The sequence below is a fragment of the Oncorhynchus clarkii genome, chromosome 17, assembly GCF_045791955.1.
Source record: "Oncorhynchus clarkii lewisi isolate Uvic-CL-2024 chromosome 17, UVic_Ocla_1.0, whole genome shotgun sequence".
Taxonomy (NCBI): domain Eukaryota; kingdom Metazoa; phylum Chordata; class Actinopteri; order Salmoniformes; family Salmonidae; genus Oncorhynchus; species Oncorhynchus clarkii.
Genome location: NC_092163.1, coordinates 50,859,617 through 50,885,715, shown reverse-complemented (window position 1 = coordinate 50,885,715; position 26,099 = coordinate 50,859,617). Strand labels below are relative to the sequence as shown.

General features: G+C 43.6%; 1 protein-coding gene across 3 annotated transcripts; it reads left to right on the top strand.

Moving 5' to 3' along the window:
- Positions 1–164: 164 nt before the first annotated feature.
- On the top strand, positions 165–26,048 carry LOC139371047 (FA complementation group D2). 3 transcript variants are annotated; one of them, XM_071111089.1, is made up of 44 exons: positions 165–429; positions 1,419–1,488; positions 1,625–1,762; positions 1,859–1,926; positions 2,610–2,716; positions 2,881–2,941; positions 3,069–3,121; positions 3,251–3,329; positions 3,453–3,577; positions 3,700–3,787; positions 4,616–4,720; positions 4,918–5,018; positions 5,167–5,278; positions 5,364–5,399; positions 5,522–5,668; positions 11,598–11,732; positions 11,880–12,011; positions 12,148–12,255; positions 12,477–12,586; positions 12,741–12,795; positions 12,952–13,071; positions 13,265–13,338; positions 13,563–13,712; positions 13,879–13,979; positions 14,522–14,637; positions 14,806–14,914; positions 15,071–15,172; positions 15,289–15,383; positions 15,494–15,652; positions 15,959–16,075; positions 16,171–16,299; positions 16,381–16,499; positions 19,698–19,808; positions 19,906–20,036; positions 20,204–20,303; positions 20,818–20,940; positions 21,060–21,153; positions 21,335–21,406; positions 22,059–22,097; positions 22,204–22,278; positions 23,085–23,159; positions 23,295–23,441; positions 24,292–24,381; positions 25,171–26,048. In XM_071111089.1, the coding sequence occupies exons 2-44, from the start codon at positions 1,422–1,424 to the stop codon at positions 25,258–25,260; spliced, it is 4,365 nt and encodes a 1,454-aa protein (XP_070967190.1). In that variant the 5' UTR covers positions 165–429; positions 1,419–1,421; the 3' UTR covers positions 25,261–26,048. The 3 variants fall into 3 exon arrangements, with proteins under 3 accessions (XP_070967190.1, XP_070967191.1, XP_070967192.1); XM_071111090.1 differs by lacking the exon at positions 165–429 and adding an exon at positions 475–543; XM_071111091.1 differs by lacking the exon at positions 165–429 and having other exon boundaries at positions 1,134–1,488.
- Positions 26,049–26,099: the final 51 nt, after the last annotated feature.

The window sequence follows — 26,099 nt, the reverse complement described above, 5'->3', positions numbered from 1 at the left end:
TTGTGTTTTACAACGAAAACGAGAGTTTCTATTGGACAAATTTAGGTAGGTTCCTCCTCGTTTCGTTCAGTTTGCTTCTGTTTTAGAAACGTTTTGCAACAGAATCGGCGTAATGAATCAGTACCGCCCAGGGTACTCAACAGGGAAATGGGAGGTACTTCCTGAACATTTTAGGGAAAGTCTACATTTTATGTTGTATTATTAAAATGGCATAAGCATGTCTTATCCAGAACAAATAACAATGTTCATGAATAATTTAAGACGATACAAATAATGACACCTCCTGGGTGTCTAAATCCAGTCCCAGTCATGTGTTTCACAGATTTTGCTATCGCCACTGTCTAGACTTTCTAGAAGATCCCTCAATGCAAAACGCGCGCGGGAATCTGTCCTGTACTTTGACAACAGTTTCGTTCACCAGTTCGTACAGTAAGTTTCATTCTTTGCTATTCTTCCTAGCTAAGTGAGTAAAATAAAGTACTTGATGTAGGCCACGCTTCCGTGACAATCCACTCGAACAATATTTCAAGTTAGACAGTTAACGTAAGTAGCAGTAGTCACCTAGCCAATTTCTCAACCTAACAATGTTAGCTACTCATTTTTATTGAACATTTTTAACTAGGCAAGTCAGTTAAGAACACATTCTAATTTACAATTAAGGTCTACCCGGACTACACTTGGCACATTCTGCGTTGTGACACAGCCTGGAATCGAACCAGTCTTTAGTGACTCCTCTTAACACGACTGAGATGCAGTGCCTCAGACCGTAGCGCCACTCGGGAGGCCCTCGAGGGCAACTTGCGCCAGTAACATTGCAGGCTGTAAAATGGCCTGCTAACCATGAATTTCAGTGTCATATCATCATCAAGTGGGTTTTAGCCTGTGTCTGAACAGGTAAATTTAGCAAGCTACAATCAAACAAACCATTGCCCTTTGACGTGAACACGCCTTGTCTCATACAGTAACGTCAACGATTAAAAAAAATAACTAAACCAAGATAGACCTCAACCTTTCGTTTCCAATTGGAACAAATGAGTCATAGTGGGCATAACAAACAAGGAGGTGGGCAGAGCCAACAACGAGCTAGCAAGATCCTATTGGCTCGTTCTAGCATACATCTGCATATTTCCATTAGACAACACCTCCAATGTGAAGTGCGCATTAACTAAATTCACGTTCTTTCCTAAACAACGCAATTTTTTAAAACCTTTTTTCAAAGGGTAAAGTCTAAAAAACTAACTTAGTCCACTCTGTTCATATCAAATTCTAGTTTTGGGAACAGAAAACGGTATTGAAACATTCGTTACTTCTTCCACAGCCAGAGCCAGTGGGCTTCGGAAACGCCAAGCAGATGCTTCACATGTATGCATCCGGTGAAATATATTTCTCATTGTTCTATCTGTGTTAACATTTTACAGAGGATGATGCGAAAGAAGAGACGCTCCTCTGTGGACAAAAGCGAAAGTGCTGCACCACCAGATGTGTCAAGTAAGGCTCCCAAACAAACCAAACCACCAGACTGTGTTTGTTTTTGACCTGTCTCATGTCATGAGTACAATGCACAAACTAGCTCGCTACATGTAGTCTGTCAGTTCATTAGTGCTCTATCCCCTCCTTCATTCAGAGTCCAAGAAGACTAGGACCACTGGCCATCAGTCCAAGACCACGGCTCAGGAGGACACCAGTATTGACTCAGTCTTTGGCCAATTTCTGCACGAGGCTGGTGTTATCTTGAGACAGGGCAGTACATCCAATGAGATTGGTAAGCAAGACACACACCAACATCATCAACATATTGACTGACTATTGTTTTAAACTGGCAATTGTTGGATAATGCATAATTGTATTGCTTTGTAAGCTGTGGACCAAGTGGTTTTCCAAAAGAGACTGCAGCAACGTCTGAAAAAGAGTCCTAGATACCCCAGTGTGAGTATAATGTTTGAAATACTCTTTGGTATTGCACATTCTGTAAAACGTGTTGCCTAATAAATCAGGCTCTGATACCACCATGGTTACACAGTGAGTTTAATGCCGTACGTTTGTTTGGAGCATGTCCCTTCATGAGCTTGACGATCCAGAATGTTGAATAACATTTCATTTGAACGTACTCTATTGGTTGTTTGTGTGGTTGGTCCTTATTCGGGTAGAAAGTAGAGAAGAAATATCCACAAGAAACCATTACTAACCCAACTTTTCAAAACACTGTTACTGTCGTTGAGATTTCGATCACCTGGTACGCGCTCAAAACCATGTAAACACCTGCAAGACTTCGGTTAGTTTGCATGCATCGTGTGCTTGTACTTCCGTTTTGTGCGTGTGCCTTAGATGATGAGCAAACAGACTGTGATAACCACGAACTGAGACCCGCATTTTGAAGTTGGTTTAATAATACTTTCCTGTGGGTATTTTGACTCCTATTTTCACTGGGAGAAGGATGAAATCAGAGGACAAGAGGTAGTATGTCCAAATGAAGTTTATTCAGAAATCTGACTTGTAGGGACTGTTTGGAATTTTTGAATCTTAATGTTAGAGACGAGAGTGGACAGTCCACAATAAAAATTGTAAAGGCTATAAAGCGTGCCTGATTTTCTAACCTTGATGGCCAACAGATTGTGCAGGAGTTCATCACAGGACTGGAGTCTCACATTGAGGATCCTGAGAGGTTCAGGAACTGCCTCCTCCCCTGTGTACCACGCCTGGCCGATGGGGACTCAAGGTAATCCCACACAGCCCTAAGGATACCATGGTACCTGGCTCTCTGTGGGGGCCATCAAATTCTAATAAACCTTTGCTTAGTGTCAGTATAACATTTTGTAATTGTTTCATGGAAACATAAATGTCGTTATGATTGTGTCACTTTGTGTCTTGTCTGTGGTCCAGCTCTGTCAGCTCATTTCAGGAGAGTCTGCTGCGCATGCTGCTGGGGATTGAGATGCTGCAGGTATGACAGCCTCTCTCTATGCAAAAACACACTGGCCTGAGTAGTGTCTGAACTGTGAGGTCTTTCCTTGCCATTGGCCACTAGGTATGAACTTTGAAACCCACATGTTCTTTTCTTTTTGTTCTAGGTTTTGGTAATCAACACTTTGTTTGAGAAGCTTCCCGAGTTCATGTTTGATGGGTAAGTGCTTTAAAAAAAAAAAAAAAAAAAAACATTTTGTTTGTAGCCTTACACATACAAGTTGACTATATAGATTTTCTTGTACTCTAACCAAATGACCCTTTACATTTGCCTTTCTATTCCCTGTAGTGCCGGAGAGGATGGTCTCAATATCCCTCGTGTTATTGTCAACCAGCTCAAGTGGTTGGACAGAATCATAGACAGCAAGGTACTCATATTACTATGACAGCAGATCTAACCTATTGTCTACACTTATTCCACCTGTATATTCCCACTAAGTAGCAGGACTTGACTGACTTCCTTCTGACCTAATTGTACCCTGTCGCTATAGGAGTTAGCAGGTAAGCTGATGCAGCTGGTTTCTGTGGCGTCGGTTGAGATACAGTGTGACATCATCACCAGTCTGCCAGAGATCCTGGAGGACTCCCAGCACAGTGACATTGCCAGGGAACTAAAGTGGGTGGAGCCCTGTTAGAGGCAGTCTTGTGTGGTAATATGTGATGTCATGATAAGATAGTCCCAGTGATGTGAACATCTGCTGTATCTACCCCCTATTCTCTCTCTCCTTTCCTCTTTAGCGCCTTACTCCAGGAAAACACTCAGCTGACTGTGCCAATCCTGGATGCCTTCTCAAGCTTGAATCTGAGCTCCACTCTGTTGGCTGAGGTAGCCCTACACACACACACACACAAACACACTCATAGTCCATTTATTGTTGTTTCTGGCTAAAGCTCTCATTGGGGAGTCAATAAGAGTAGAATTACACTGTGTTGGATCTGTTCAATGATTCATGATGTGTTCACAGCTCAGGGCTTATTTATGCAAAGGTGTATTTCTGTTACGTTCGTTAGAATAAATGTCGGACCAAGGCGCAGCGGCTGCTGAGTTCCACATTATTTATTAGGAAGTGAAACTAAGCAAAGACAAAAACAAATAAACAATAAACTAACAACGAACCGTGGCTACAGAGTTTCTATGTGCACTAACTCAAAACACAATATCCCATAAACACAAGTGGGAAAAAACGCTACTAATTACAGACAATGATTACAAGCTGCCCCTAATTGGGAATCATACAAATCACCAACATAGAAAGCACATAGAAATAAACAAACTAGATCACCCCCAGTCACGCCCTGACCCACTTCACCATAGAGAAACAATGGCTCTCTATGGTCAGGGCGTGCCAATATCCCTCATTACTACACTGACATCATTTGTCCGTGTAACAATTATGCTATTGACTGATGTCCTATGTACCTACAGTTATCCTGAGGAAATTTCATCAAGTGGCTTGTTGACTAATGAGTAACTATGGTCCTTACTTAGATGAGACAGTCATTTTCTATTTACACACACATTTGTTTTGCATCGACAAAGTGCTCCTTTACCACAAAGTTGTACCAAAAATCAATACATTAAAACAATACAGACAATATTGCACACCCCATAATGTACATTCTGTCCTAAAACGTCTGTGGTCCTGTGTGTCAGGTACGTGTGTCTGTCATGGCCACCCTGTCTGCTGTCCAGCTGGAGGACCTGCCTGTGGTGGTGAAGTTCATCCTACACTCCATCTCTTCCTCAGACGCCATAGAGGTCAGAGGTTACACACAGTGGTGTCCTTGCATGTAGTCTTGCACTTCTCTTTCTAATAACAAGAACAAATGAAAAGTGCCTCAAAGTTTCTATATTACCACCACACAAAATGTTTCCCCATTACAGACTACAATCTGCAGTGATGATGATGTGTATTGGTCTCACTGAGTGGTGCCGGGTTCTCTGTGGGGTATCAGGTGGTGTGTGACCTGCGTAAGAAGCTGGAGTTGGAGCTGTGTGTTCTCCATCCGGTGCTGCAGGCTTCTCAGAGCCGCATGAAGAGCAAGGGGACAACCGAGTGAGACATTTTACACCAATACCCTCCTAATCTCCGCAGAGCACCATTGCATACTGTTATGAATCCACATAGCACTACCTTTAGTGGGATTTTATATTTACAGTTATTCTAAATGGCAAGTCTGTTTCTGGTCACATTTTTCCATCAGGTCCTCCAACACCTCAGCATCCAGCAGCAGCCAGGACAGTGTTGCCTTGGTGTTGGATGGCATTAAGTCTGCAGTGCGCTTCCAGAAGACCACCTCTGAGGCCTGGCTTAAGGTAGGGAGAATAGGAAACTCTACAAGTGTTATATCAACAGCCAGTTACTATTTCACCATGTGACTCTCCCTGTGTTTTTCTGCAGGCTATAGAGAATGTCGACACAGCAGAGGATCACAAGGTAAGTCGGACACATCTTTCTCGGATTCTCCTCTCTATTCCTACAATTTCATACGGGCTGGTACTTGGCAGATGACTCGTTGATCCTGTGTGCACGTGTGTATTTGTGTGTCTGTCGGTCAGGTCATTGACCTGCTGGTGCTGTTCATCCTGCACTCCACAAATGCCAACCACAGTCGGCGTGGAGCTGAGAGGGTGCTGAAGGTCAAAGTGAGAGCAGGACAAATCCAGGAGGCTCTGCTACAGAAAACGTTCAGGGGCTATGCACAGGTGGGAAGGTCCTGTTACAGTAGTCCCGTCTGTCTCTAAGTGAAGCTTGTCCTTAGCCCCATTCTTGTCCCTATTGTCGCTGCTAAATAGAACTCTGTCCGAGGGCAGAACGGTGCTAACTTTGAACATCAACTGACAAGCTAGTGGCTGCAGGTTTGTGTATGATAACGTGGGCTTGTTCTATAAATGAAATCCGTGGAATACAAAACAAAAATTGGGGCAAATAGATATATCTATTCAGGCGTTTGGAAATTGCTCCCAAGGATGAACCAGACTTGTGGAGGTCTACAATTATTTTCTGAGGTCTTGGCTGGTTTCTATTGATTTTCCCATGATGTCAAGCAAAAAGGCACTGAGTTTGAAGGTAGGCCTTGAAATACATCCACAGGTACTCATTGACTCAAATTATGTCAGTATCAGAAGCTTCTAAAGCCATGACATAATTTTCAGGAATTTCCAAGCTATTTAAAGGCACAGTCAACTTAGTGTATGTAAACTTCTAAACCCACTGGAATTGTGATACAGTGAAATAATTAATCTGTAAACAATTGTTGGAGAAATTACTTGTCATGCACAAAGTAGATGTCTTTACCGACTTGCTAAAACTATAGTTTGTTAACAAGAAATTTGTGAAGTGGTTGAAAAACAAGTCTTATGACTCCAACCTAAGTGCATGTAAACTTCCGACTTCAACTGTATATGCACTACCATTGAAAAGTTGGGGTGACTTAGAAATGTCCTTGTTTTTGAAAGAAAAGCACTTTTTTTGTCGATTAAAAATAACATCAAATTGATCAGAAATACAGTGTAGACATTGTTTATTTTGTAAATGACTATTGTAGCTGGAAACGGCAGATTTTATATAGACTATCTACATAGGCGTACAGAGGCCCGTTATCAGCAACCATCACTCCTGTGTTCCAATGGCACGTTGTGTTAACTAATCCAAGTTTATAATTTTTAAGGCTAATTGATCATTAGAAAACCCTTTTGCAATTATGTTAGCATAGTTGAAAATTGTTGTTCTGATTTAAAGAAGCAATAAAACTGGCCTTCTTTAGAGTAGTTGAGTATCTGGAGCGTCAGCGTTTGTGGGTTCAATTACAGGCTCAAAATGGCCAGAAACAAAGCACTTTCTTCTGAAACTCGTCAGTCCTATTCTTGTTCTGAGCAATGAAGGCTATTCCATGCGAGAAATTGCCAAAAAGCTGAAGATCTCATACAATGCTGTGTACTACTCTCTTCACAGAATAGCGCAAACTGGCTCTAAACAGAATAGAAAGAGGAGTGGTAGGCCCCGGTGCACAACTGAGCAAGAGGACAAGTACATTAGAGTGTCTAGTTTGAGGAACAGATGCCTCACAAGTCTTCAACTTGCAGCTTCATTAAATAGTACCCGCAAAACACCAGTCTCAACGTCAACAGTGGAGAGGCGACTCTGCCTAGAAGGCCAGCATCCCAGAGTTGCAAAGAAAAGGCCATATCTCAGACTGGCCAATTAAAATAAAAGATTAAGATGAGCAAAAGAACACAGACACTGGACAGAGGAACTCTGCCTAGAAGGCCAGCATCCCGGAGTCGCCTCTTCACTGTTGACATTGAGACTGGTGCTTTGCGGGTACTATTTAATGAAGCTGCAAGTTGAAGACTTGTGAGGCGTCTTTTTCTCAAACTAGACACTAATGTAATTGACACATGAACAAGGACATTTCTAAGTGACCCCCAAACGGTAGTGTATGTGGACACTCCTTCAAATTAATGGATTTGGCTATTTCAGCCATACCCGCCGCTGACAGGCTTATAAAATCGAGCACGCCGCCATGCAATCTCCATAGACAAACATTGACAGTAGAATGGCCTTTCTGAAGATCTCAGTCACTTTCAACGTTGCATTGTCATAGAATGCCACCTTTCCAACAAGTCAGTTCGTCAAATTTGTGCCCTGATAGAGCTGCCCTCGTCAACCGTAAGTGCTGTTATTGTGAATTGGAAACGTCTAGGAGTGACAGCGGCTCCGCTGCGAAGTGGTAGGTCACACGAGCTCACAGAACGGGAGTGCTGATGCTCATTGCGCGTAAAAGTCTTCTGTTCTCAGTTGCAACACTCCCTACAGAGTTCCAAACTGCTTCTGGAAGCAACGTCAGCACAAGCACTGTTCGTCGGGAGCTTCATGAAATTAATTTCCACTTCCGAGCAGCCGCACACAAGCCTAATATTACCATGGGCAATGCCAAGCATCGGCTGGAGTGGTGTAAAGCTCGCCGCCATTGGACTCTGGAGCAGTGGAAACGCAATCTCTGGAATGATGACTCAAACTTCACCATCTTGCAGTCTGATGGACTAATCTTGGTTTGGCGGATGCAAGGAGAACGCTACTTGCCCTAATGCATAGTGCCAGCTGTAAAGTTTGATGGAGACGGAATAATGGTCTGGGGCTGTTTTTCATGGGTCGGGTTAGGCCCCTTAGTTCCAGTGAAGGGAAATCTTTATGCAACAGCATACAATGACATTCTAGACGATTCTATGCTTCCAACTTTGTGGCCACAGGAAGGCCCTTTCCTGTTTCAGCATGAGAATTCCCCCATGCACAAAGCAAGGTCCATACAGAAATGGTTTGTCGATCAGTGTGGAAGAACTTGAAGGGCCTGCACAGAGCCCTGACCTCAACCCAATCGAACACCTTTGTGATGAATTGGAACGCCGACTGCGAGCCAGGCTTATCGCCCAACATCAGTGCCCGAGCTCACTAATGCTCTTGTGGCTCACTAATGCTCCCACAGCAATGTTCCAACGTCTAGTGGAAAGCCTTCCCAGAAGAGTAGAGGCTGATGTAGCAGCAAAGGGGGTACCAACTCCATATTAATTACCATGATTTTGGAATGATGTTCGACGAGCAGTTGACCACATACTTTTGGTCATGGAGTGTTTGCTCTCTTCATTGCAGCCCCAGACTGATGTGTAGGCTACTTCTCTCTGGTGTAGTTTTTGTCTGAAAGAAAGTTCAAATGCAAGATGAACTTCAAACAAACATTAGGAAATGTCGCTGGCTACATTCTGTCAATTATACACAGAAATATGATGGCCATGCATTGTTTTTTTGCACAAATATCTTGCTTTTTCATTGTGAGCTAATTTACTTGAATAGCTTTGCACTTCTTTGTCTGTTAACGTTGATGTTGTACTAAACTATAGTTGCACACCCCTTATCTCTGATGGAAACCACTGGCCTATCTTTGACTTCACCATCTATTGTTATCGCCAAAGTTTTGGCATCTGTCATAAATTGCGGCCGCGAATCTGCCAAATAAATAGTTAGAATAAGATGAAGTTCCGTTAATATGGTTACCTTTTGAAAGATTTTTGTGCGTTTTTCTACATTGTAATGGACACGGTGCAACCTTTAGTAGGTATCGTTAGGCTGCTGGCAGGCTTCGGCTGTGGTACAGCAAAGCCAAGTTAGCCCGTGCTCATGGTTCTCAAAGGGGAAAATGTACTTATAGGCTAGAATGACTTTGCTCATGGTCATGCACTCTGCAAATTGTATCTAACTATAAATTCCTTGAGTTTTATTTTGCGGATGCTTTTTCATTATCTGGATAGACACTTGTGGTTTCTAGCTAACGCTACACCAATCAAAACAGTGGAGTCAAAACCATCTGTCTTGGGGGAGCTGGTTTGCAAAATGCTATCATATGATGCAATTATACCATTTATAAAATGGTCAGAGATAGTGTATTCAGGAAGTTTTCAGACCCCTTGACCTTTTCAACATTTTGTTATGTTTCAGCCTTTTTCAAAAATTTGATTAAATACATGTTTTCCTCATTAATTTACACACAATACCCCATAATGACAAAGTGAAAACAGGTTTTTAGAAATGTTTGCACATTTATTAAAAGTAAACATAAGTGTTCAGACCCTTTGGTTTGAGACTAGAAATTGAGCTCTGGTGTATCCTGTTTCCATTGATCATCCTTGATGTTTCTACAACTTGATTGGAGTCCACCTGTCGTAAACTCAATTGATTGGACGTGATTTGAAAAGGCACACATCTGTCTATATAAGGTCCCACAGTTGACAATGCATTAACAAAGCCATGAGGTCGAAGGAATTTCCATTGAGCGCCGAGACAGGATTGTGTTGAGGCACAGATCTGGGGAAGAGTACCAAAAAATGTCTGCAGCGTTGAAGGTTCCCAAGAACACAGTGGCTTCCATTATTCTTAAATGAAAGAAGTTTGGAACCACCAAGACTCTTCCTAGAGCTGGCCGCCCGGCCAAACTGAGTAATCAGTGGAGAAGGGCCTTGGTCAGGGAGGTGACCAAGAACCTAATGGTCACTCTGACATACCACTCTGGTGGAGTGCTGCAGGGATGGTTGTCAATCAGGCCATTATGGTAGAGTGGTCAGACGAAGCCACTCCTCAGTAAAAGACACCTAAAGACTCTCAGACCATGAGAAACAAGATTCTCTGGTTTGAAGAAACCAAGATTTAACTCTTTGTCCTGAATGACAATCGTTATGTCTGGAGGAAACCTGGCACCATCCCTACGGTGAAGCATGGTGGTGGCAGCATCATGCTGTGGGGATGTTTTTCAGAGGTAGGGACTGGGAGACTAGTCAATATCGAGGGAAAGATGAACGGAGAAACGTACAGAGAGATACTTGATGGAAACCTGCTCCAGGGCGCTCAGACTGAGACTAAGGTTCACCTTCCAACAGGACAACAACCCTAAGCAAACAGCCAAGACAACAAGTGACTTTGCGACAAGTCTCTGAATGTCCTTGAGTGGCCCAGCCAGAGCCCCGACTTGAAAGTCTCTGGAAAGACCAGAAAATAGCTGTGCAGTGACGCTCCCCATCCAACCTGACAGAGCTTGAGAGGATCTGCAGAGAAGAATCGGAGATACTCCCCAAATACAGGTGTGCCAAGTTTGTAGTGTCAAACCCAGGAAGAATCGAGACTATAATCTCTGCCAAAGGTGCTTCAACAAAGTGTAAAGGGTCGGAATGCTTATGTAAATGTGATATTTCAGTCATGTATGTATAAATTTGAAAACATTTCTAAACACCTGGTTTTGCTTTGTCATTGTGGATAATTGTGTGTAGATTGAGGGAAAATGTTTTTTAAAATTAAATTTAATGTAAACATTTTTGGAAAAAGTCGAGGGGTCTGAGTACTTTCCGAAGGCACTGTACTATATATATAATTTTATTTTATATACAGACTAATAAAAAAAGTGGAATTTGAATAATTATCCAATGGATTATGATAATTGTCCTATTTTTATTTGCTCCATGGCTCAGGTGGACACAAGGCTATTTGGCTCATCTCAGTCACAAAGAGGAATAACATTGCATTTGTTTCTGATGTATAAACAATGCCATGCTGGTGGATGGTAACATTCAAATAAAACCCAGGCCTGAAACAAAATAAGGCTGAAAATAAATAATTTGTCATCAAAGAAAAGACACCGCATTTACACAGATTTGCACAAAGTGGGCATTTCGGATTTGTCTCTTCAAGCCCAAATATATGATACTTTGTCTAAAACAATGATTTATTGACATAAATCGTTGTGTAACATCATGGGTAAGCTCTTTCAGCTCGAAAAAGTGGATTTCTACTAATGTGGGCGTTTTGTAAAGTTCTAATATTGTAGAGAATCCATTAATAATTGTATGTGATTCATAATGACATGGGGCAAAGAAAAAAACTAAGTTTAGACATTCATTTAGTAGCGCTCTCTTGAAGTGACCCATATTTACTACATTCTAGAGCAGTGAGTGAATGTCCAATGGTATATAGCTATGGGATGGAACTGGGGCTGAGGAAAGGGAAGCCGATTTGAGAAAATTAAATAGTATGAGGTTAAGATGAGCTGTGTGACTGAGGTGTTAATGTGGTGCTGATGCTGTGTGTGTTTAGGTGATGAGAGGTTACTTTCCCTCCATCTTGGCCCTGGCCCAGAGTCTGCTGCGTTCCCCTGACCCTTGTGTGGTGCCCTTCGGTGGACACATGTACAGACTCTCATTCACTGCCTTTGACTCCTACTGCCAGCAGGTGCGTGTGTGTAGAAATTATGTCTTTATGCATGTGTGCTGGCTAAAATATGCTTCACTTGTGCTCATTTCCATTGTCAAGCGTTTTCAGTTCTTGTTCTCTGTGTGAGTGTTCAGGAGTATGGTTATTTCTGTTGTTTTCTATTAGGAGGTGGTGGGCTCCCTGGTGACCCATGTTTGCAGTGGCGTGGGTGGTGAGGTGGACGTGGCTCTGGAGCTGCTTTGTGGCCTGGTGACAGAGAAACCCTCTGAGATGGCCCTCTATGCCGTCTTTGTCAAGGTGAGGATTCAACTGTCCCCATGACATGTTTCCAACTGATCACAAGCCATATATCTATCTTCTGTATTTGACTGAGAGTTGTCCTCAGCAGGGTCGGTGTTACTAACCTCTCCCTGGTGTGTGTGTGTGTCTGAAGGGTATCCTGGACTACATGGAGAACCTGACTCCCCAGCAGATCCGCAGGCTCTTCCACCTGCTCAGTGGCCTGGCCTTCGGACAGCAGCAGCAGGGCACACACATCCAGGTGAGGGTCACTGTGGGTCAATCAAGGATATATAGGCCTATTTAATTTCTATGGGAGCAACACTGAAGACAGTACTGTGAAACAACCACACCACAGAGATGGTAGGTAATGTGGTGCCATGTTTTTATCTGTACATTATTCCCTGTATTGCTTGTATCTTTCTCCCTGTTTCATTCATTATGCCACATATCCACATCTGCTTCCTCTGTCTCTGTTCTCAGGATGACATGCACATAGTGGTCCGTAAGCAGCTCTCCAGCACCGTGCCCAAGTACAAGCGCATTGGCATCATCGGTGCTGTCATGGTGGTGGGCAGCATGGGGGCCAGCAGGTAGAAACTGCTGCCCTCTCACATCCACTCTGCACTTACCAGACTCAATTCTGTTAGCTCCTGGTGGAAACGATGCCTCTCATTTTTCCACTTAGTGGGGAGACTTATTGTGCCTCAGTATCCATTTTGTAAATTCTGAGTCTTCTCTCTCTAGGCCCAAAGTGGAGGATTCTCAAGGTGGCACATTGCCCAAGGAGACATACAGACAGGTGAGTGGTATAGGCAGGACCACTGTCTATGTACAGTCTGAGTGAAGGGCTGATGCACTCTTAAGAGTTTTCCTTTCCTGGTGCTGGGAGAATGCCTGTAAGTGGATGGTGTGTGCTACTCTATATGCATAAGTGTGTGCTGACCTATCTGTGTAGGTGACGGCCCTGCTGGAGCTGGTACGGTCGTGCAGTGAAAGCTCTCCTGAAGCTGCTGCTCTCTACTATGATGAACTAGCCAACCTGGTCCTCACCTGCACTCTGGACCCTCTGGTGCAGGTCTGTCTGCCTCTCACATAAACCCTCAAGACACTTTATAGCTCTTTTATGGTCCTCTTTCAACGAAACTTCACCTTTTTTATAAACCAAATGGACCCTTTTTATTGTAAATGTTATGACAACTCTGGGACACTGCCATATTTAAAAGGGTAGCAATTAATCCTGCCACTGTGCATCTGGTGTGTTCACGCAGGCCTGGATAGGGAAGAGTGTGCTGGAGGACTTCCAGGAAGACTTTGTGGTGGATCTGGGACCAGATATAACTGGGTGAGTGGGGCACTACTGCCCAGGGACTGGGTGGAGGTAATATAGGTCAACTATATACGGCTGGCAGCAAGTCATTACAGAACTGTACTTATGATGTCTTGACATTTCAAGAAACGCATCAATGTGTATTTTGTAAATAGTGTGTTATGTAGGCTGACCATGTAACCGGGTCCAAGTCCCAGTAATAACCTACCTTCTTCTCTTCCTCCCCTTGTATGTCCTAGGTCCTTCCCCTTCCCCGCCTGTATGATGTACAACCTGGATGATGAAGAGAGTCAGGGAGGCATTGCTATCAACCTGCTGCAACTACTGTCTGATGACCTCCAACACAAGGGGGAGCTGTGGAGCCAGACTGGGAACAACAAGACCCAGAGGTCAGACACTACATTGGCTACGATTTTGATTATCTAATGCAAAACAATGCAGAATGTCCATACAGAGTTTAATCATGATGTGATATGGATAAAGCACTAGTGTTATTGAATGTTTTGAAGTGGAGCATCTTAACAGTGTATTTCTCTCTTATGTGTGGTTCTGTAGGCGAGTGTCTCCTCTGTGCCTGTCTCCGTTCTTCCGGCTGCTCAGGCTGTGTGAGGAGCAGCAGCACCAGGGAGACCTGGAGGAGATCGATGCCCTACTGGGTGAGGAGGAATCCTGATGGAGCAGGGACACACATGAACTGGTTCTCACTGGGCCAAAAAGTCTACTGAACTATGTCCAAGTACTCAAAAAGAAAGGAGGACCCAAGGCACTCTTCATATAATTAATTCAAATGCCTTTATTCGTATGGCATGTTCAATGGAAATGAAGTTTAAAAAACTTTGTTTCCATTGAACATAAAACTTTAACATGCCATACAAATAAAGGCATTTTATTTAATTATATGAAGAGTGCCTTGGTCCTCCTTTCTTTTTGATAACCAATTTAGCCCTTTTACCAAAGAGCACCTTCTGTTTATCAAAATTGACTATTGTGTGCCTTAGCAGTGCCTCTCATACTCCTCTTTTTTTCTGTATGTACAAGTACTTTTTGAACGTGAGAACACTTCAGGCACTGTAGATCATGTATGGCTACATGGCAGCAGACACATGGTGTTTCGACACGGCCTGCTGGGAGTGTATGAGATCTGCTCTGGTTCTTGCGGTTCTAATGGGAGTCTGTGTGTGTGGGTGTCTGTTTGCAGGCTGCCCTCTGATCTTGACTGACATGGATGTGGTGGGGAAGTCAGAGAGCCTGTCCAAGACTGAGAGAGAGTTCCTCTGTGGCCTGCTATTCCAGACCATCAACTGGTTTAGAGAGGTTACCACAGATCTGTCTTAGACAAGAGAATTCTGGTCTATAGCGAGATACATATATTTGCTGTGGAGTCCGTATGATTTCATTGTGTTGTATATGCCAATGTGAGTTTATTTTTGTGCACAGACCTTTAGAGAGAGAGTGTGTGTGTGTGTGTGTGTGTGTGTACAGGTTGTGAATGCATTCTGCAGTCAGAAAGACCCTGAGATGAAGATGAAGGTGGTGACTCGTCTTCAGAACATCACCTACCTCCAGACTCTATTGGAGAGGACTTTGGCAGGTACTATACTGCACACGTGTTTTATCAACACTTTTCTGATCATAATGTTTCAATCTTACACGCTTTAGAAAATGTGAAAATTCCATGGACTGTTTATTTGACAATCCCAGCTTTTTTGTTTCCATTAATTTGACCGTTCCTGCTTTTTTGTTTCAGCAACCCCTGGCTATTCCCCTCCTCTAGCCAACTTTGATGGGGAGAGTACAGATGTAGCTCCAGTGTCTAGCTCCTCTGCTGCTCCAAAGAAGGGAAAGAAAGGTAAGCAAATCTAAAAGGGACAACTCTGTATACTGACCAGGGAAAATATCATTATTATCTTTTTTTTCTTTTTCCTGAGATGAGATTCAACACTTATTGTGGTGGTTGTCTTGCAGAGGGTACTGGTAAGAAGAGGAAAGCCCCTGCTAAGAACCCGTCAGCAGACAGCTCTCAGCTGGAGGAGGGCACAGAGGCAGAGGAGACCCAGCAGGTGAACACAGACCTCTGACCTCTCACCTACGTCACATTATGTGACTCTTACAGAACTCTCTTTACTAGGGAATTCAATTATATTTGTTGTTGTTCCTTCTACCCCTGCAGGATGATGCAGAGAAGGAGAAGGTTCAGGAGGCCACTAGGCCTGGGGTCAGTCTGGTTTCCTACCGGCACTTCTTCAGAGAGCTGGACATGGAGGTGCTCAGTGTGCTGCAGTGTGGCCTGCTCTCCCGCTCTCTGCTGGACAGTGAGCTTCACAGCAAGGTAGGACACCACCCAGCCCAGAGCCTGGACACATCACACACACACCGTACACCATCAGGGTTGGGCTCTAATTCCATTTGAACACCATGCCAATTTAATGAGTTGAATGGAAATTAATTGACTGAATTGAACAATGATAATAAAGGTGTTAGGCAATTTTCTCTGACTTGACTCTGTTAACACCAAATTGGCCCCAACTGTGTACCCTATAGGTGTCTCATACACATTCAAATAAAGCCAGGGACACTAGTTAGAATCCCTCCAATGTCTCTGTGTGCTGTAAAGAGATGCTGTGGTCCTGTGCAGGTGCGTGAGGAGGTGCAGCTGGGCCCAGCAGAGTTAGTCTTCCTGCTGGAGGATATGTGGCGCAAACTGGAGTTCAGTCTGACTGCTGCCCCTGCCAAGAGAGTCCCATTCTTCAAGGTAGGACACACACACACACACACACACACTGTGTGAGTTGTGTGAGTCATAACATAAGCTTCTCTTTCATTTTCCACATTGTCTCCTGACTGCAGGGAAAAACAGACAAGAGCGTGGGCTTCTCCCACCTGCAGCAGAAGAGCCCTAAGGACATCGCTGCCTGCTGTGTCCAGCTGCTGCCCACCCTCTGTACCCACCTGGAGAACTGCCACAATCACTTCCAGGTATACATTTATTTTGCCTGGCACACATTTAGCTCATTGTTTGTAGTGTCCCTCTTTGTGACACTTTCCTGCTGTGTGCAGACTCTTCTGTCTGAGAACCAGGGGGTGGTGGACGCCTCAGGCCTGGATGTGAGAGAGCATCAACTGCTGTCCTCAGCCTACCAGCTCCTCCTACAGGTTCTACACACCACCTTCAGCTGGTCAGTCACACCTCGACACAACACCACCTGCACACTCCTGCCTTTCAGGACAGTATCATCACAGCGCCTCACCTTCAACAAAATGACAATTACTCAGGGTTTGGCAACTGTGGTCCCGGAGAGGTTGGTGTTGTTTTGTTCCAGCCCAGTTCTAATATACAGTGCATTCGGAAAAATAACTATTCACTTTTTACACATTTTGTTACGTTAAAGCATTATTCCAACATTGATTAAATAGTTTCCCCTTATCAATCTACAAACAATACCCCATAATGACAAAGCAAAAACATTTTTTAAAGATTTTTTTTTCAAATTCATTCAGAAAAAACTGATCACAAGTATTCAGACCCTTTACTCTGTTGTACTTTGTTGAAGCATCTTTGGCAGAGATTACAGCCTTGCGTCTTCTTGGGTATGATGCTACAAGCTTGGCACACCTGTATTTGGGGAGTTTCTCCCATTCTTCTCTGCAGATCCTCTCAAGCTCTGTCAGGTTGGATGGGGAGCATCACTGCACAGCTATTTTCAGGGCTCTCCAGAGATGTTCGATCGGGTTCAAGTCCGGGCTCTGGCTGGGCCACTCAAGGACATTCAGACTTGTCCTGAAGCCACTCCTGCATTGTCTTGGCTGTGTGCTTAGGGCCGTTGTTCTGTTAGAAGGTGAACCTTCGCAACCAGTCAGTTCCTGAGCGCTCTGGAACAGGTTTTCATCAAGGATCTCTCTGTACTTTTCTCCATTCATCTTTCCCTTGATCCTGACTAGTCTCCTAACATCCCTACAGCATGATGCTGCTTCACCGTAGGGATGGTGCCAGGTTTCCTCCAGACATAACGTTTGTCATTCAGGACAAAGAGTTCAATCTTGGTTTCATCAGACCAGAAAATCTTGTTTCTCATGGTCTGAGAGTCCTTTAGGTGCCTTTTGGCAAAATCCAACTGGGCTGTCATGCCCCTTTTACTGAGGAGTGGCTTCCATCTGGCCACTCTACCATAAAGGCATGGGTGGTGGAGTGCTGCAGAGATGGTTGTCCTTCTGGAAGGTTCTCCCATCTCCACAAAGGAACTCTGGAGCTCTGTCAGAGTGACCATCGAGTTCTTAGTCACCCGACTAAGGCTCTTCTCCCAAGATTGTTCAGTTTGGCTGGGCGGCCGGCTCTAGGAAGAGTCTTGGTGGTTCCAAACTTCTTCCATTTACGAATGTTGGAGGCCACTGTGTTCTTTTGGGACCTTCAATGCTGCAGAATTTTTTTGGTACCCTTCCACAGATCTGTGCCTCGACACAATCCTGTTTCGGAGTTCTATGGACAATTCCTTCGACCTCATGGCTTGGTTTTTGCTCTGACATCCACTGTCAACTGTGGGACCTTATCATAGACAGGTGTGTGCCTTTCCAAATCATGTCCAATCAATTGAATTTACCACAGCTGGACTCCAATCAAGTTGTAGAAACATCTCAAGGATGATCAATGGAAACAGGATGCACCTGAGCTCAATTTCGAGTATCATAGGAAAAGGCTTGGAATATTTATGTACCGTTGAAGTCAGAAGTTTACATACACCTAAGCCAAGTGCATTTAAACTCTGTTTTCTCAATTCCTGGCATTTAATCCTAGCAAAAATTCCCTGTCTTAGGTCAGTTAGGATCACCACTTTATTTTAAGAATGTGGAATGTCAGAATAATAGTAGAGAATTATTCATTTCAGCTTTTCTTTCATCACATTCCCAGTGGACATTCCCAGTGGGTCAGAAGTTTACATACACTCAATTAGTATTTGGTAGCTTTATCTTTAAATTGTTTAACTTGGGTCAAATGTTTCCGGTAGCCTTCTACAAGTTTCCCACAATAAGTTGGGTGAATTTTGTCCCATTCCTCTTAACAAAGCTGGTGTAACTGAGTCAGGTTTGTAGGCCTCCTTGCTAGCACACTTTCAGTTCTACCCACACATTTTCTATAGGCTTGAGGTCAGTGCTTTGTGATGGTCACTCTAATACCTTGACTTTGTTGTCCTTTAGCCATTTTGCCACAACTTTGGAAGTATGGTTGGGGTTATTGTCCATTTGGAAGACCCATTTGCGACCAAGCTTTAACTTCCTGACTGATGTGTTGAGATGTTGCCTCAATATATCCACATAATTTTCCTCCATCATGATGCCATCTATTTTGTGGAGTGCACCAGTCCCTCCTGCAGCAAAGCACTCCCACAACATGTTGCCACCCCTGTGCTTCACGGTTGGGATGGTGATCTTCGGCTTGCAAGCCTCCCCCATCTTCCTCCAAACATAACGATGGTCATTATGGCCAAAAATTTGTATTTTTGTTTCATCAGACCAGAGGACATTTCTCCAAAAAGTACTATCTTTGTCCCCATGTTCAGTTGCAAACCGTAGTCTGGCTTTTTTATGGCGGTTTTGGAGCAATGGCTTCTTCCTTGCTGAGCGGCCTTTCAGGTTATTTCGATATAGGACTCGTTTTACTGTGGATATAGATACTTTTATACCTGTTTCCTCCAGCATCTTCACAAGGTCCTTTGCTGTTGTTCTGGGATTGATTTGCACTTTTCGCACTAAAGTGCATTCATCTCTAGGAGACAGAACACATCTCCTTCCTGAGCGGTATGACGGCTGCGTTGTCCCATGGTGTTTATACCTGCGTACTATTGTTTGTACAGATGAACGTGGTACCTTCAGGCGTTTGGAAATTGCTCCCAAGGATGAACCAGACTTGTGGAGGTCTATAATTTATTTTCTGAGGTCTTGGCTGATTTATTTTGATTTCCCCATGATGTCAAGCAAAGATGCACTGAGTTTGAAGGTAGGCCTTGAAATACATCCACAGGTACACCCCCAATTCACTCAAATGATGTCAATTAGCCTATCAGAAGCTTCTAAAGCCATGACATCATTTTCTTGAATTTTATTGTGTAGATTGATGAGGATTTAACATTTTAAATTCATTTTAGAATAAGGCTGTAAAGTAACAAAATATGGATAAAGTGTAGGAGTCTGAATACTTTCCGAATGTACTTTGCCTGATTCAACATTTGGGAATCCGGTGTGTTAGTGGGCTGCAACAACACCTGTACACACTGTCTCTCCAGGACAGGTTTTTCCTTCTCTATGGATCTGGCCGCTGTAGCCTATGGTCCTGTCAGTTGTATCAGTAGTTCTTGTGAATCACACTAGTCTCTGTTTGTCAGGTCTGGTTTCTCCCAGCCAGAGCACCGTGGCCTGCTGAAGAAGACTCTGGGAGTGTTGGCTGACCGCTTGAAGGAGGGAGGGCCTGAACTGACCATGGACCAGCTCATAAAGTGAGTGGAGAAACATTCACTGTCAGATCAGACAGCTCTGGGGGTGTGTGTGTGTGCACAGTATGGTATAACTGTTCTCCCTATCTCTGGTCTTCAGAAACAGCTTTGAGTACCTGCTGAACTTCCATAGCACGGTTCCTAGCCTCAGCATAGCTCTCTGTCTCTCCCAGCTGCTTAGCACTGTGGCTGATAGAGGAGGGCACCAGGCTACATACAGGGAGCAGACTGGTGAGACACACACTCCATCTATTTCTATAGGATTGATGCAACAGTAAAACTGACTTTATCAGGATCAATTCTATGACAATCCAGTGAATTCTGAAGATTTATTGATGTTCTGAAAAGTGGCATTTTCAATGAGGATCAGTTCAGCATAGAACGGTCTCTCCCTCTAGCAACCCTAGCCCGGCGGTTCCTGTGCCAGGAGTGGGTGACTACCAGCGGAGACAGAGAGAAAGGACCCAAACACAACGAGACTCTCCAAACTCTCCTCAGGTGTGTCTCACAAGGATTCACTGATCATGTAGAGCAGAATAATAAATTAAAGGGATACTTTGTGGATTTGGCAATGAGGGCCTTTATCTACTTCCCCAGAGTCAGATTAACTTGTGGATACCATTTTTATGTCTGCGTGCAATTGAGTGGAAGTTGCTAACTAGCGCTAGCACAATTGCTAACAGATTTCGTGATTGCGCTAGTTAACATTGGCTTACAAAACTACCTCTAACTTCCTTTAGTACTGGACACCAAGTCATAAAGCTGGTTTCTCACTCTGGGGAAGTAGATACATCCCTTTAAGGTGGCCATGGCATGTCAGTATACTGCAAACACTGGAAAGGGTAATTTACTCTATAGGGGAGTCCCAACAGCCTTGTAACCTCATTTAGTGCAGCTCTTCTACTGCTATTGTGATTGCCATGCTCTCAATAGCTTTAAGGTGAAAGATAATATTCATGGTGTTCATGATGTTTGAGTTCCCTCCTCTCCTCTACACTCTACTTCTCTGTAGTATTTACCTGGAGCACACTGATGATGTTCTGAAGGCGGTGGAGGAGATAGCTGGAGAGGGCATCCCTGAGCTCCTCAACTCAGCCAAAGATGCCAGCTCTAGAACTTGGCCCACTCTCAACAGGTAGATATGCTGGTACATATGTGTGCACTACTACCACTATCTCTCCTGACCTCTACATACGAGAGCCCTGTTTGCCTTTGTTCCCCTCTTTTTTTTCTCTCTTGTCCCTCTCTCTCTAGGCTGACGTTCCTGGTGTTCTATAAGGGGATGATGGGAGTGCTGGAGAAGGCTGTGAGGAAGATTCCCCCTGGCAGAAACAGTGACAACACTGAGGTACACAGTTACCCAACATGATGCACAGTCACAGACAAAAACAGAGGATCTGCCAGTGGAGCAAGGCGGTGCTAGTAGCCATCGTGCAGTGACTATGATACACTTGTGTGGGACTGCATACATTCCGCAAGTATTTGTGTGTGATTTTAAAGGGACATTATTAACCCTTTGCTGTGTCCAGGTGATGAGTGAGAAGCTGCTAACATGGAACCTGGCTGTCAGAGACTTCCACATCCTGGTCAACCTGGTTAAGGTACTGAGTATGTTTACACTGGGAGCTAGTCATTAATGGGTTAATCCTTATTCAAACACATGATGTGTCTAATGTGTGTTATGATTGTTCAATTCACTTTGGAAGATGCATGGCTGGAAACAGCGTTTAGATGACTATGCCCACACTAAACGACAATAGGGCCGAGACGATACCAGTATTGGAATATTTTTTTCCCATGACAAAAATGAAAACACGAAGCAGACCAAACTCTTTGGTCCTGCTGTATGTAAAATATTGTGTGCTACAGCTTGGACAATAAATAAATGTGACTCTGGATGTGACAACATAATGTTTGTTTCCAACATTAGGGCTGTTTTCCTAAATCTGCTCTGTGTTTTGTTTCCTTGCCAAGATACTAACGAGTATCGCGGGACTGGTATTGTCCCTGCCCTAAATGGCAAGCATGTCAACATGTTTTCCCCTGTTCCCCTGTTTCCTCATGTTTTATGCCTCTCCAACACGCACTCTGGATGGAGGGAGATTAAGACATCTGTCATGCTCTGCTGGCTCCATGCCCAGTGTGTACATGTGCAGGGGAGTGTGCATGTGAATTGGCTGACTGGGTTTGGTTGTTGAGAAGCTATATGTAATGTGTGCAATCTATTGTGTCTCCTTCATCTTCCCTCGTCAGGTGTTTAACAACAGACCAGTGCTCAATGTGTGCCTGAAGGTGAGTCTCAGCACATTGGCATTTTCTCTGCCTGCCATATTGTCAGACACATTCCATAACTAATGATATTATATTAATTGGCTTTTTATGTTGTTATTGTTGCTAGTATGGCCGTCTTTTCCTGGAGTCTTTCCTGAAGCTGGGGATGCCATTGTTGGATTTCAGTTTTAAAAAGCACAAGGTATAAGCCAAAAGACTGAGGGAAAAATACTAGAGAGAATGGTTTATTTCAAATTCAATAAGGAAACATTGCATGGTGTCAATAGCAGCTCATGTTGAATTATTTGACTCAATTTATAATAGTCATAAATACTAGAGCCCTGCACGGGCATGAATTTCAATCCCGAGCCCCGCCTATGCCCGTGTCGTTCAGGTCCTACCCTACCCAGGCCTGATTGCTTTTGCCAAATTAAAGGCCAGGCACAAAATCAGAAATAACTTCCTCCATCAGTAAATCCATTGGCTGTTCCTCTCTGTCACTCGCTCCCTACCCGCTGTTCACTCTGCACGTGCTCAGCTCATGGGGGCTCTGAATCTGTGAGTAACCATAGCAGCGGCTCCATTTGGGAATCTGCTCAATGAAGAAACATGAGATAGCTACTTTTCATCACTCTCAACTCAAGGAACATTATTTTTTGTGAAATAATCTTGTGTTATTTTATGACACCATGTTATAATCTTAGTCAGATATGATTGTACTACGCACCAGAGCACACAGCACGAGTAAATGGCTCAGCTTCAAAAAGTTTGATCAATTTAGTGATACCCGAGCCCTGTCCCTACCCTAGTTATTGATGAAGAAAACAGGCCCTAACCCCAACGCATAATGTTGGGCTCGGGTCGGGTAGCAGAGCCCTAATAAATACATAATACAACAGAAATCCATCAACACAATAAATCTACAACTTTAAAATAGTCAGTCCTGCGGTTGTTCAGTGGTTCAGTGTAATTTGGTGTGACTGTTTGTGTGTGTCCGCTCTGTCTCAGGAGGATGTCCAGAGCCTGCTGAAGACCTTCCAGCTCAGCACCAGGCAGCTCCACCACATGTGTGGACACTCCAAGGTACAACCCAGCCTCCAACACGGCTCCTGTCCTCGCCACAGAAACCTGTGTGATTGACGCTAACCAACATATGAAGAAAAATTGCATGTTTTGTCATACTATTTGTGTGTGGCTACCTGTGGTGTTGTTTCCCAGATCTGCCAGGACACCATCTTGACCAACCACGTGCCAGCCCTGAAGAAGAGCCTGGAGCAGTTTGTGTACAGAGTGAAGGCCATGCTCACCCTCAACCACTGTCAGGAGGCCTTCTGGCTGGGTAACCTCAAGAACAGAGACCTCAAGGTACTGGATGGGCCACTTGCTGCTGCACTGAGAGGGGACTCATCGTGTGTGTCAAGGGTGAAATTGTGGTGTAGATATTGGGGGGGGGGGATTTTTTTTTTTGACCCTTTAAAACAGTGAACGGATTATTAATTAAGTTATTTCAAGGGTACTATTAAGAAACAAAATATGAAGAGTGAGTTTTATTATAGTTGCCTACCTTATGTTTAAATATAGTAATTGAATGTGAACATACCATGGACAAAGACTTCCGAGTGGTTCCAGACCGTATTCTGTCAGCATCTACTCTGTCATTCTGAAAGTTTTCCTTCTAATGACAGATGCGCAGACGACTTGGTACTGTTTTGGTGCGTTCGTTTTAGCTTGCCAGCGGTCCAGGGTCAGTGCCAGCGGCGTTTTCATCTTGTTAAACCCCAAAATTATTCCAGACCATGTGGAAAACCAGAACGAACGCACCATCTTTTCTTCTTCAATCTGAGCTAGATGGACAGTGCTCTGACCCAATGAGAATGGGGGGGTCCCAAGGGTGGCCAACCATATTTCAGGGGGGGCTGGTAGCCACCCCTCACCCTCTGATTGAAATTAGTGGGGAAGGGGTGGGAATAGACTGTGGCTGTCTATAGGCTGAGTGGAGTAGAGGCAGCACCTACGTTTTGACATGGGGCAGAGAGAAATGTACAGTTTTATGTTATTCTATACATTTTGTCATGAGTCTAATAGAATTTAGCAGTTTTTAAGCTAATTTCCTGCAATTACACACATTTTGCCATGGGGAAGAGAGAAAAATGTACTGTTTTATAGCTCATCTAATGCTATTCTTCACATTTTGCCGTGTTCCTTTGTGTTGCAGGGTGAAGAGATCCTCTCTCAGCGCTCACAGGGGAGTGATGAAGAGGAGGAGGCAGGCTCCCCGCTTCCTCAGGAGCAGTCAGAGGATGAGGTACTGGCCATAATTGACTTTTAAAGCTACTGTATTGAGTTAAATTATTTTAGCAATTACATTTATCTTTTCTACATCTTTGATTGAAATGGAGTTAAGGAAACATTTACTAAATAAAATAAAGTAACACAATAAAATAACAATAACTTGGCGATATACAGGGGGTACAGGTACCGAGTCAATGTGCAGGGGTACAGGTTAGTCAAGGTAATTTGTACATGTAGGTAGGAGTAAAGTGACTATGCATCCTTATGTAACATTGAGGTTTACAGGCAGCTGATGGGGAAATGGGCAGCTGTGTGTGGAACACTGGGCTGTTAAGATAAGTTGTACTGTTTCTGTTCCTGGTTAATTAATTACTGGCAAGATCTAGGAAACAACAGTGAGGCACGTTCAGGAGCACTGAGCCCTGCTGTTAGTTGGGAGATTTTCGGTACAGCAGTGTTTCCCAAGTCCTCGAGTACCCCCAACACTTAAAAAAATATATATGTATATATATATTTTTAAATTATTATATTTTTTTTAGCCCCAGACAAACTCAACTCATTGATTCGTAGACAAGTTGAATCTGGTGTGCTAGTACAAGGCTACAACAATAACGTGTGCTTTTAGGGGTAGGACCCGATTTGGGAAACACTGTTGTACATTAACCCTTTAAAACACTGCTCTGTGTGTTTATCACAGAGGTACTTCCCTAGCTTCCCTGCTTGCAAAGGGAGATGTTTTCCAGCCCAATGCCCTGCTGTGACAGAATCACCAGAGATTTTGAATTTTTACTGTTTCTTTCAGGCCCAGGAAAGCGACTCCGATGGGAAGAAGAAAGGCAACCGGAAGGCAGAGGGGGACGATGATGAAATCACAGATGACTCAGATGATTAGGACAACGTGGGGGAATACTGTCATCTCTGTGACCTGCATTTTTGGTGTCAACAGACTAACCTTGCATAACGCATATCCCTTTGCCCGCTCAGATAGGAATAAGTCAGGGAGGACAAAGAGGGGATTCCTAGTGCCTTGCTGCCATTGAGAAAATAGACAATTAGGGGATTACTGGGGAAGGAGGGGTCACTATGTTAGTGAATGTTATAAATGCTGCAAACAGCATTAGGGAGTGCTGAACTAATTCAGACACTAAGGTTTGAGACTGAGATAATGTAATAAAATTCTGATGTTGCAGAAAGCTGTTGAGTGAAGTTTGATTTACCCTTTAAGATACACTGAGTGTAAAAAACATTATGGACAACTTCCTAATATTAAGTTGCATATATGTTTGAATTGTCAAACTGATCTTCATTTGGAAGGCAGATAAAGCGTTTTTATCAAAAGCAATCACTTTTGGATGGGAAAAAGAATCCTACTCATTACTCCGCGTGCTTAATATACATTACTTTAGTTTTTTGCTTTTTCATGCCGGGGGGCAGCAGGTTCCAATATATATCTAGTACATTTTTCACCCTGTACTAACTAAGCCTACCTGTGTGCTCAGGCCAGCTTAATCGAATCACCTCAATGTTTGTAAACATGAGAGCGCGTTAGTATGTCTACTTTTTTTCTGTCAAAAATGCTAACATTTTGTTTATGAACTGGGTCCCTGGATGATGGATCAACTGATACAGTGTGATTTACTGTATCATTCCAATACAAATAATAAACAAGTTAGTCTTGTTTCCAGTCTGACAAGCTTGATTGATTGTGTGAAACTGTAGTAAATAATGTAC

Excerpts from the sequence above, each read along its gene's own strand:
- LOC139371047 (XM_071111091.1), top strand. The coding sequence starts at position 1,365 with ATGCATCCGGTGAAATATATTTCTCATTGTTCTATCTGTGTTAACATT. Across the intron at positions 2,942-3,068 it reads TGGGGATTGAGATGCTGCAG|GTTTTGGTAATCAACACTTT; the intron begins GTATGACAGCCT and ends TTTTTGTTCTAG. Across the intron at positions 3,788-4,615 it reads GCTCCACTCTGTTGGCTGAG|GTACGTGTGTCTGTCATGGC; the intron begins GTAGCCCTACAC and ends CCTGTGTGTCAG.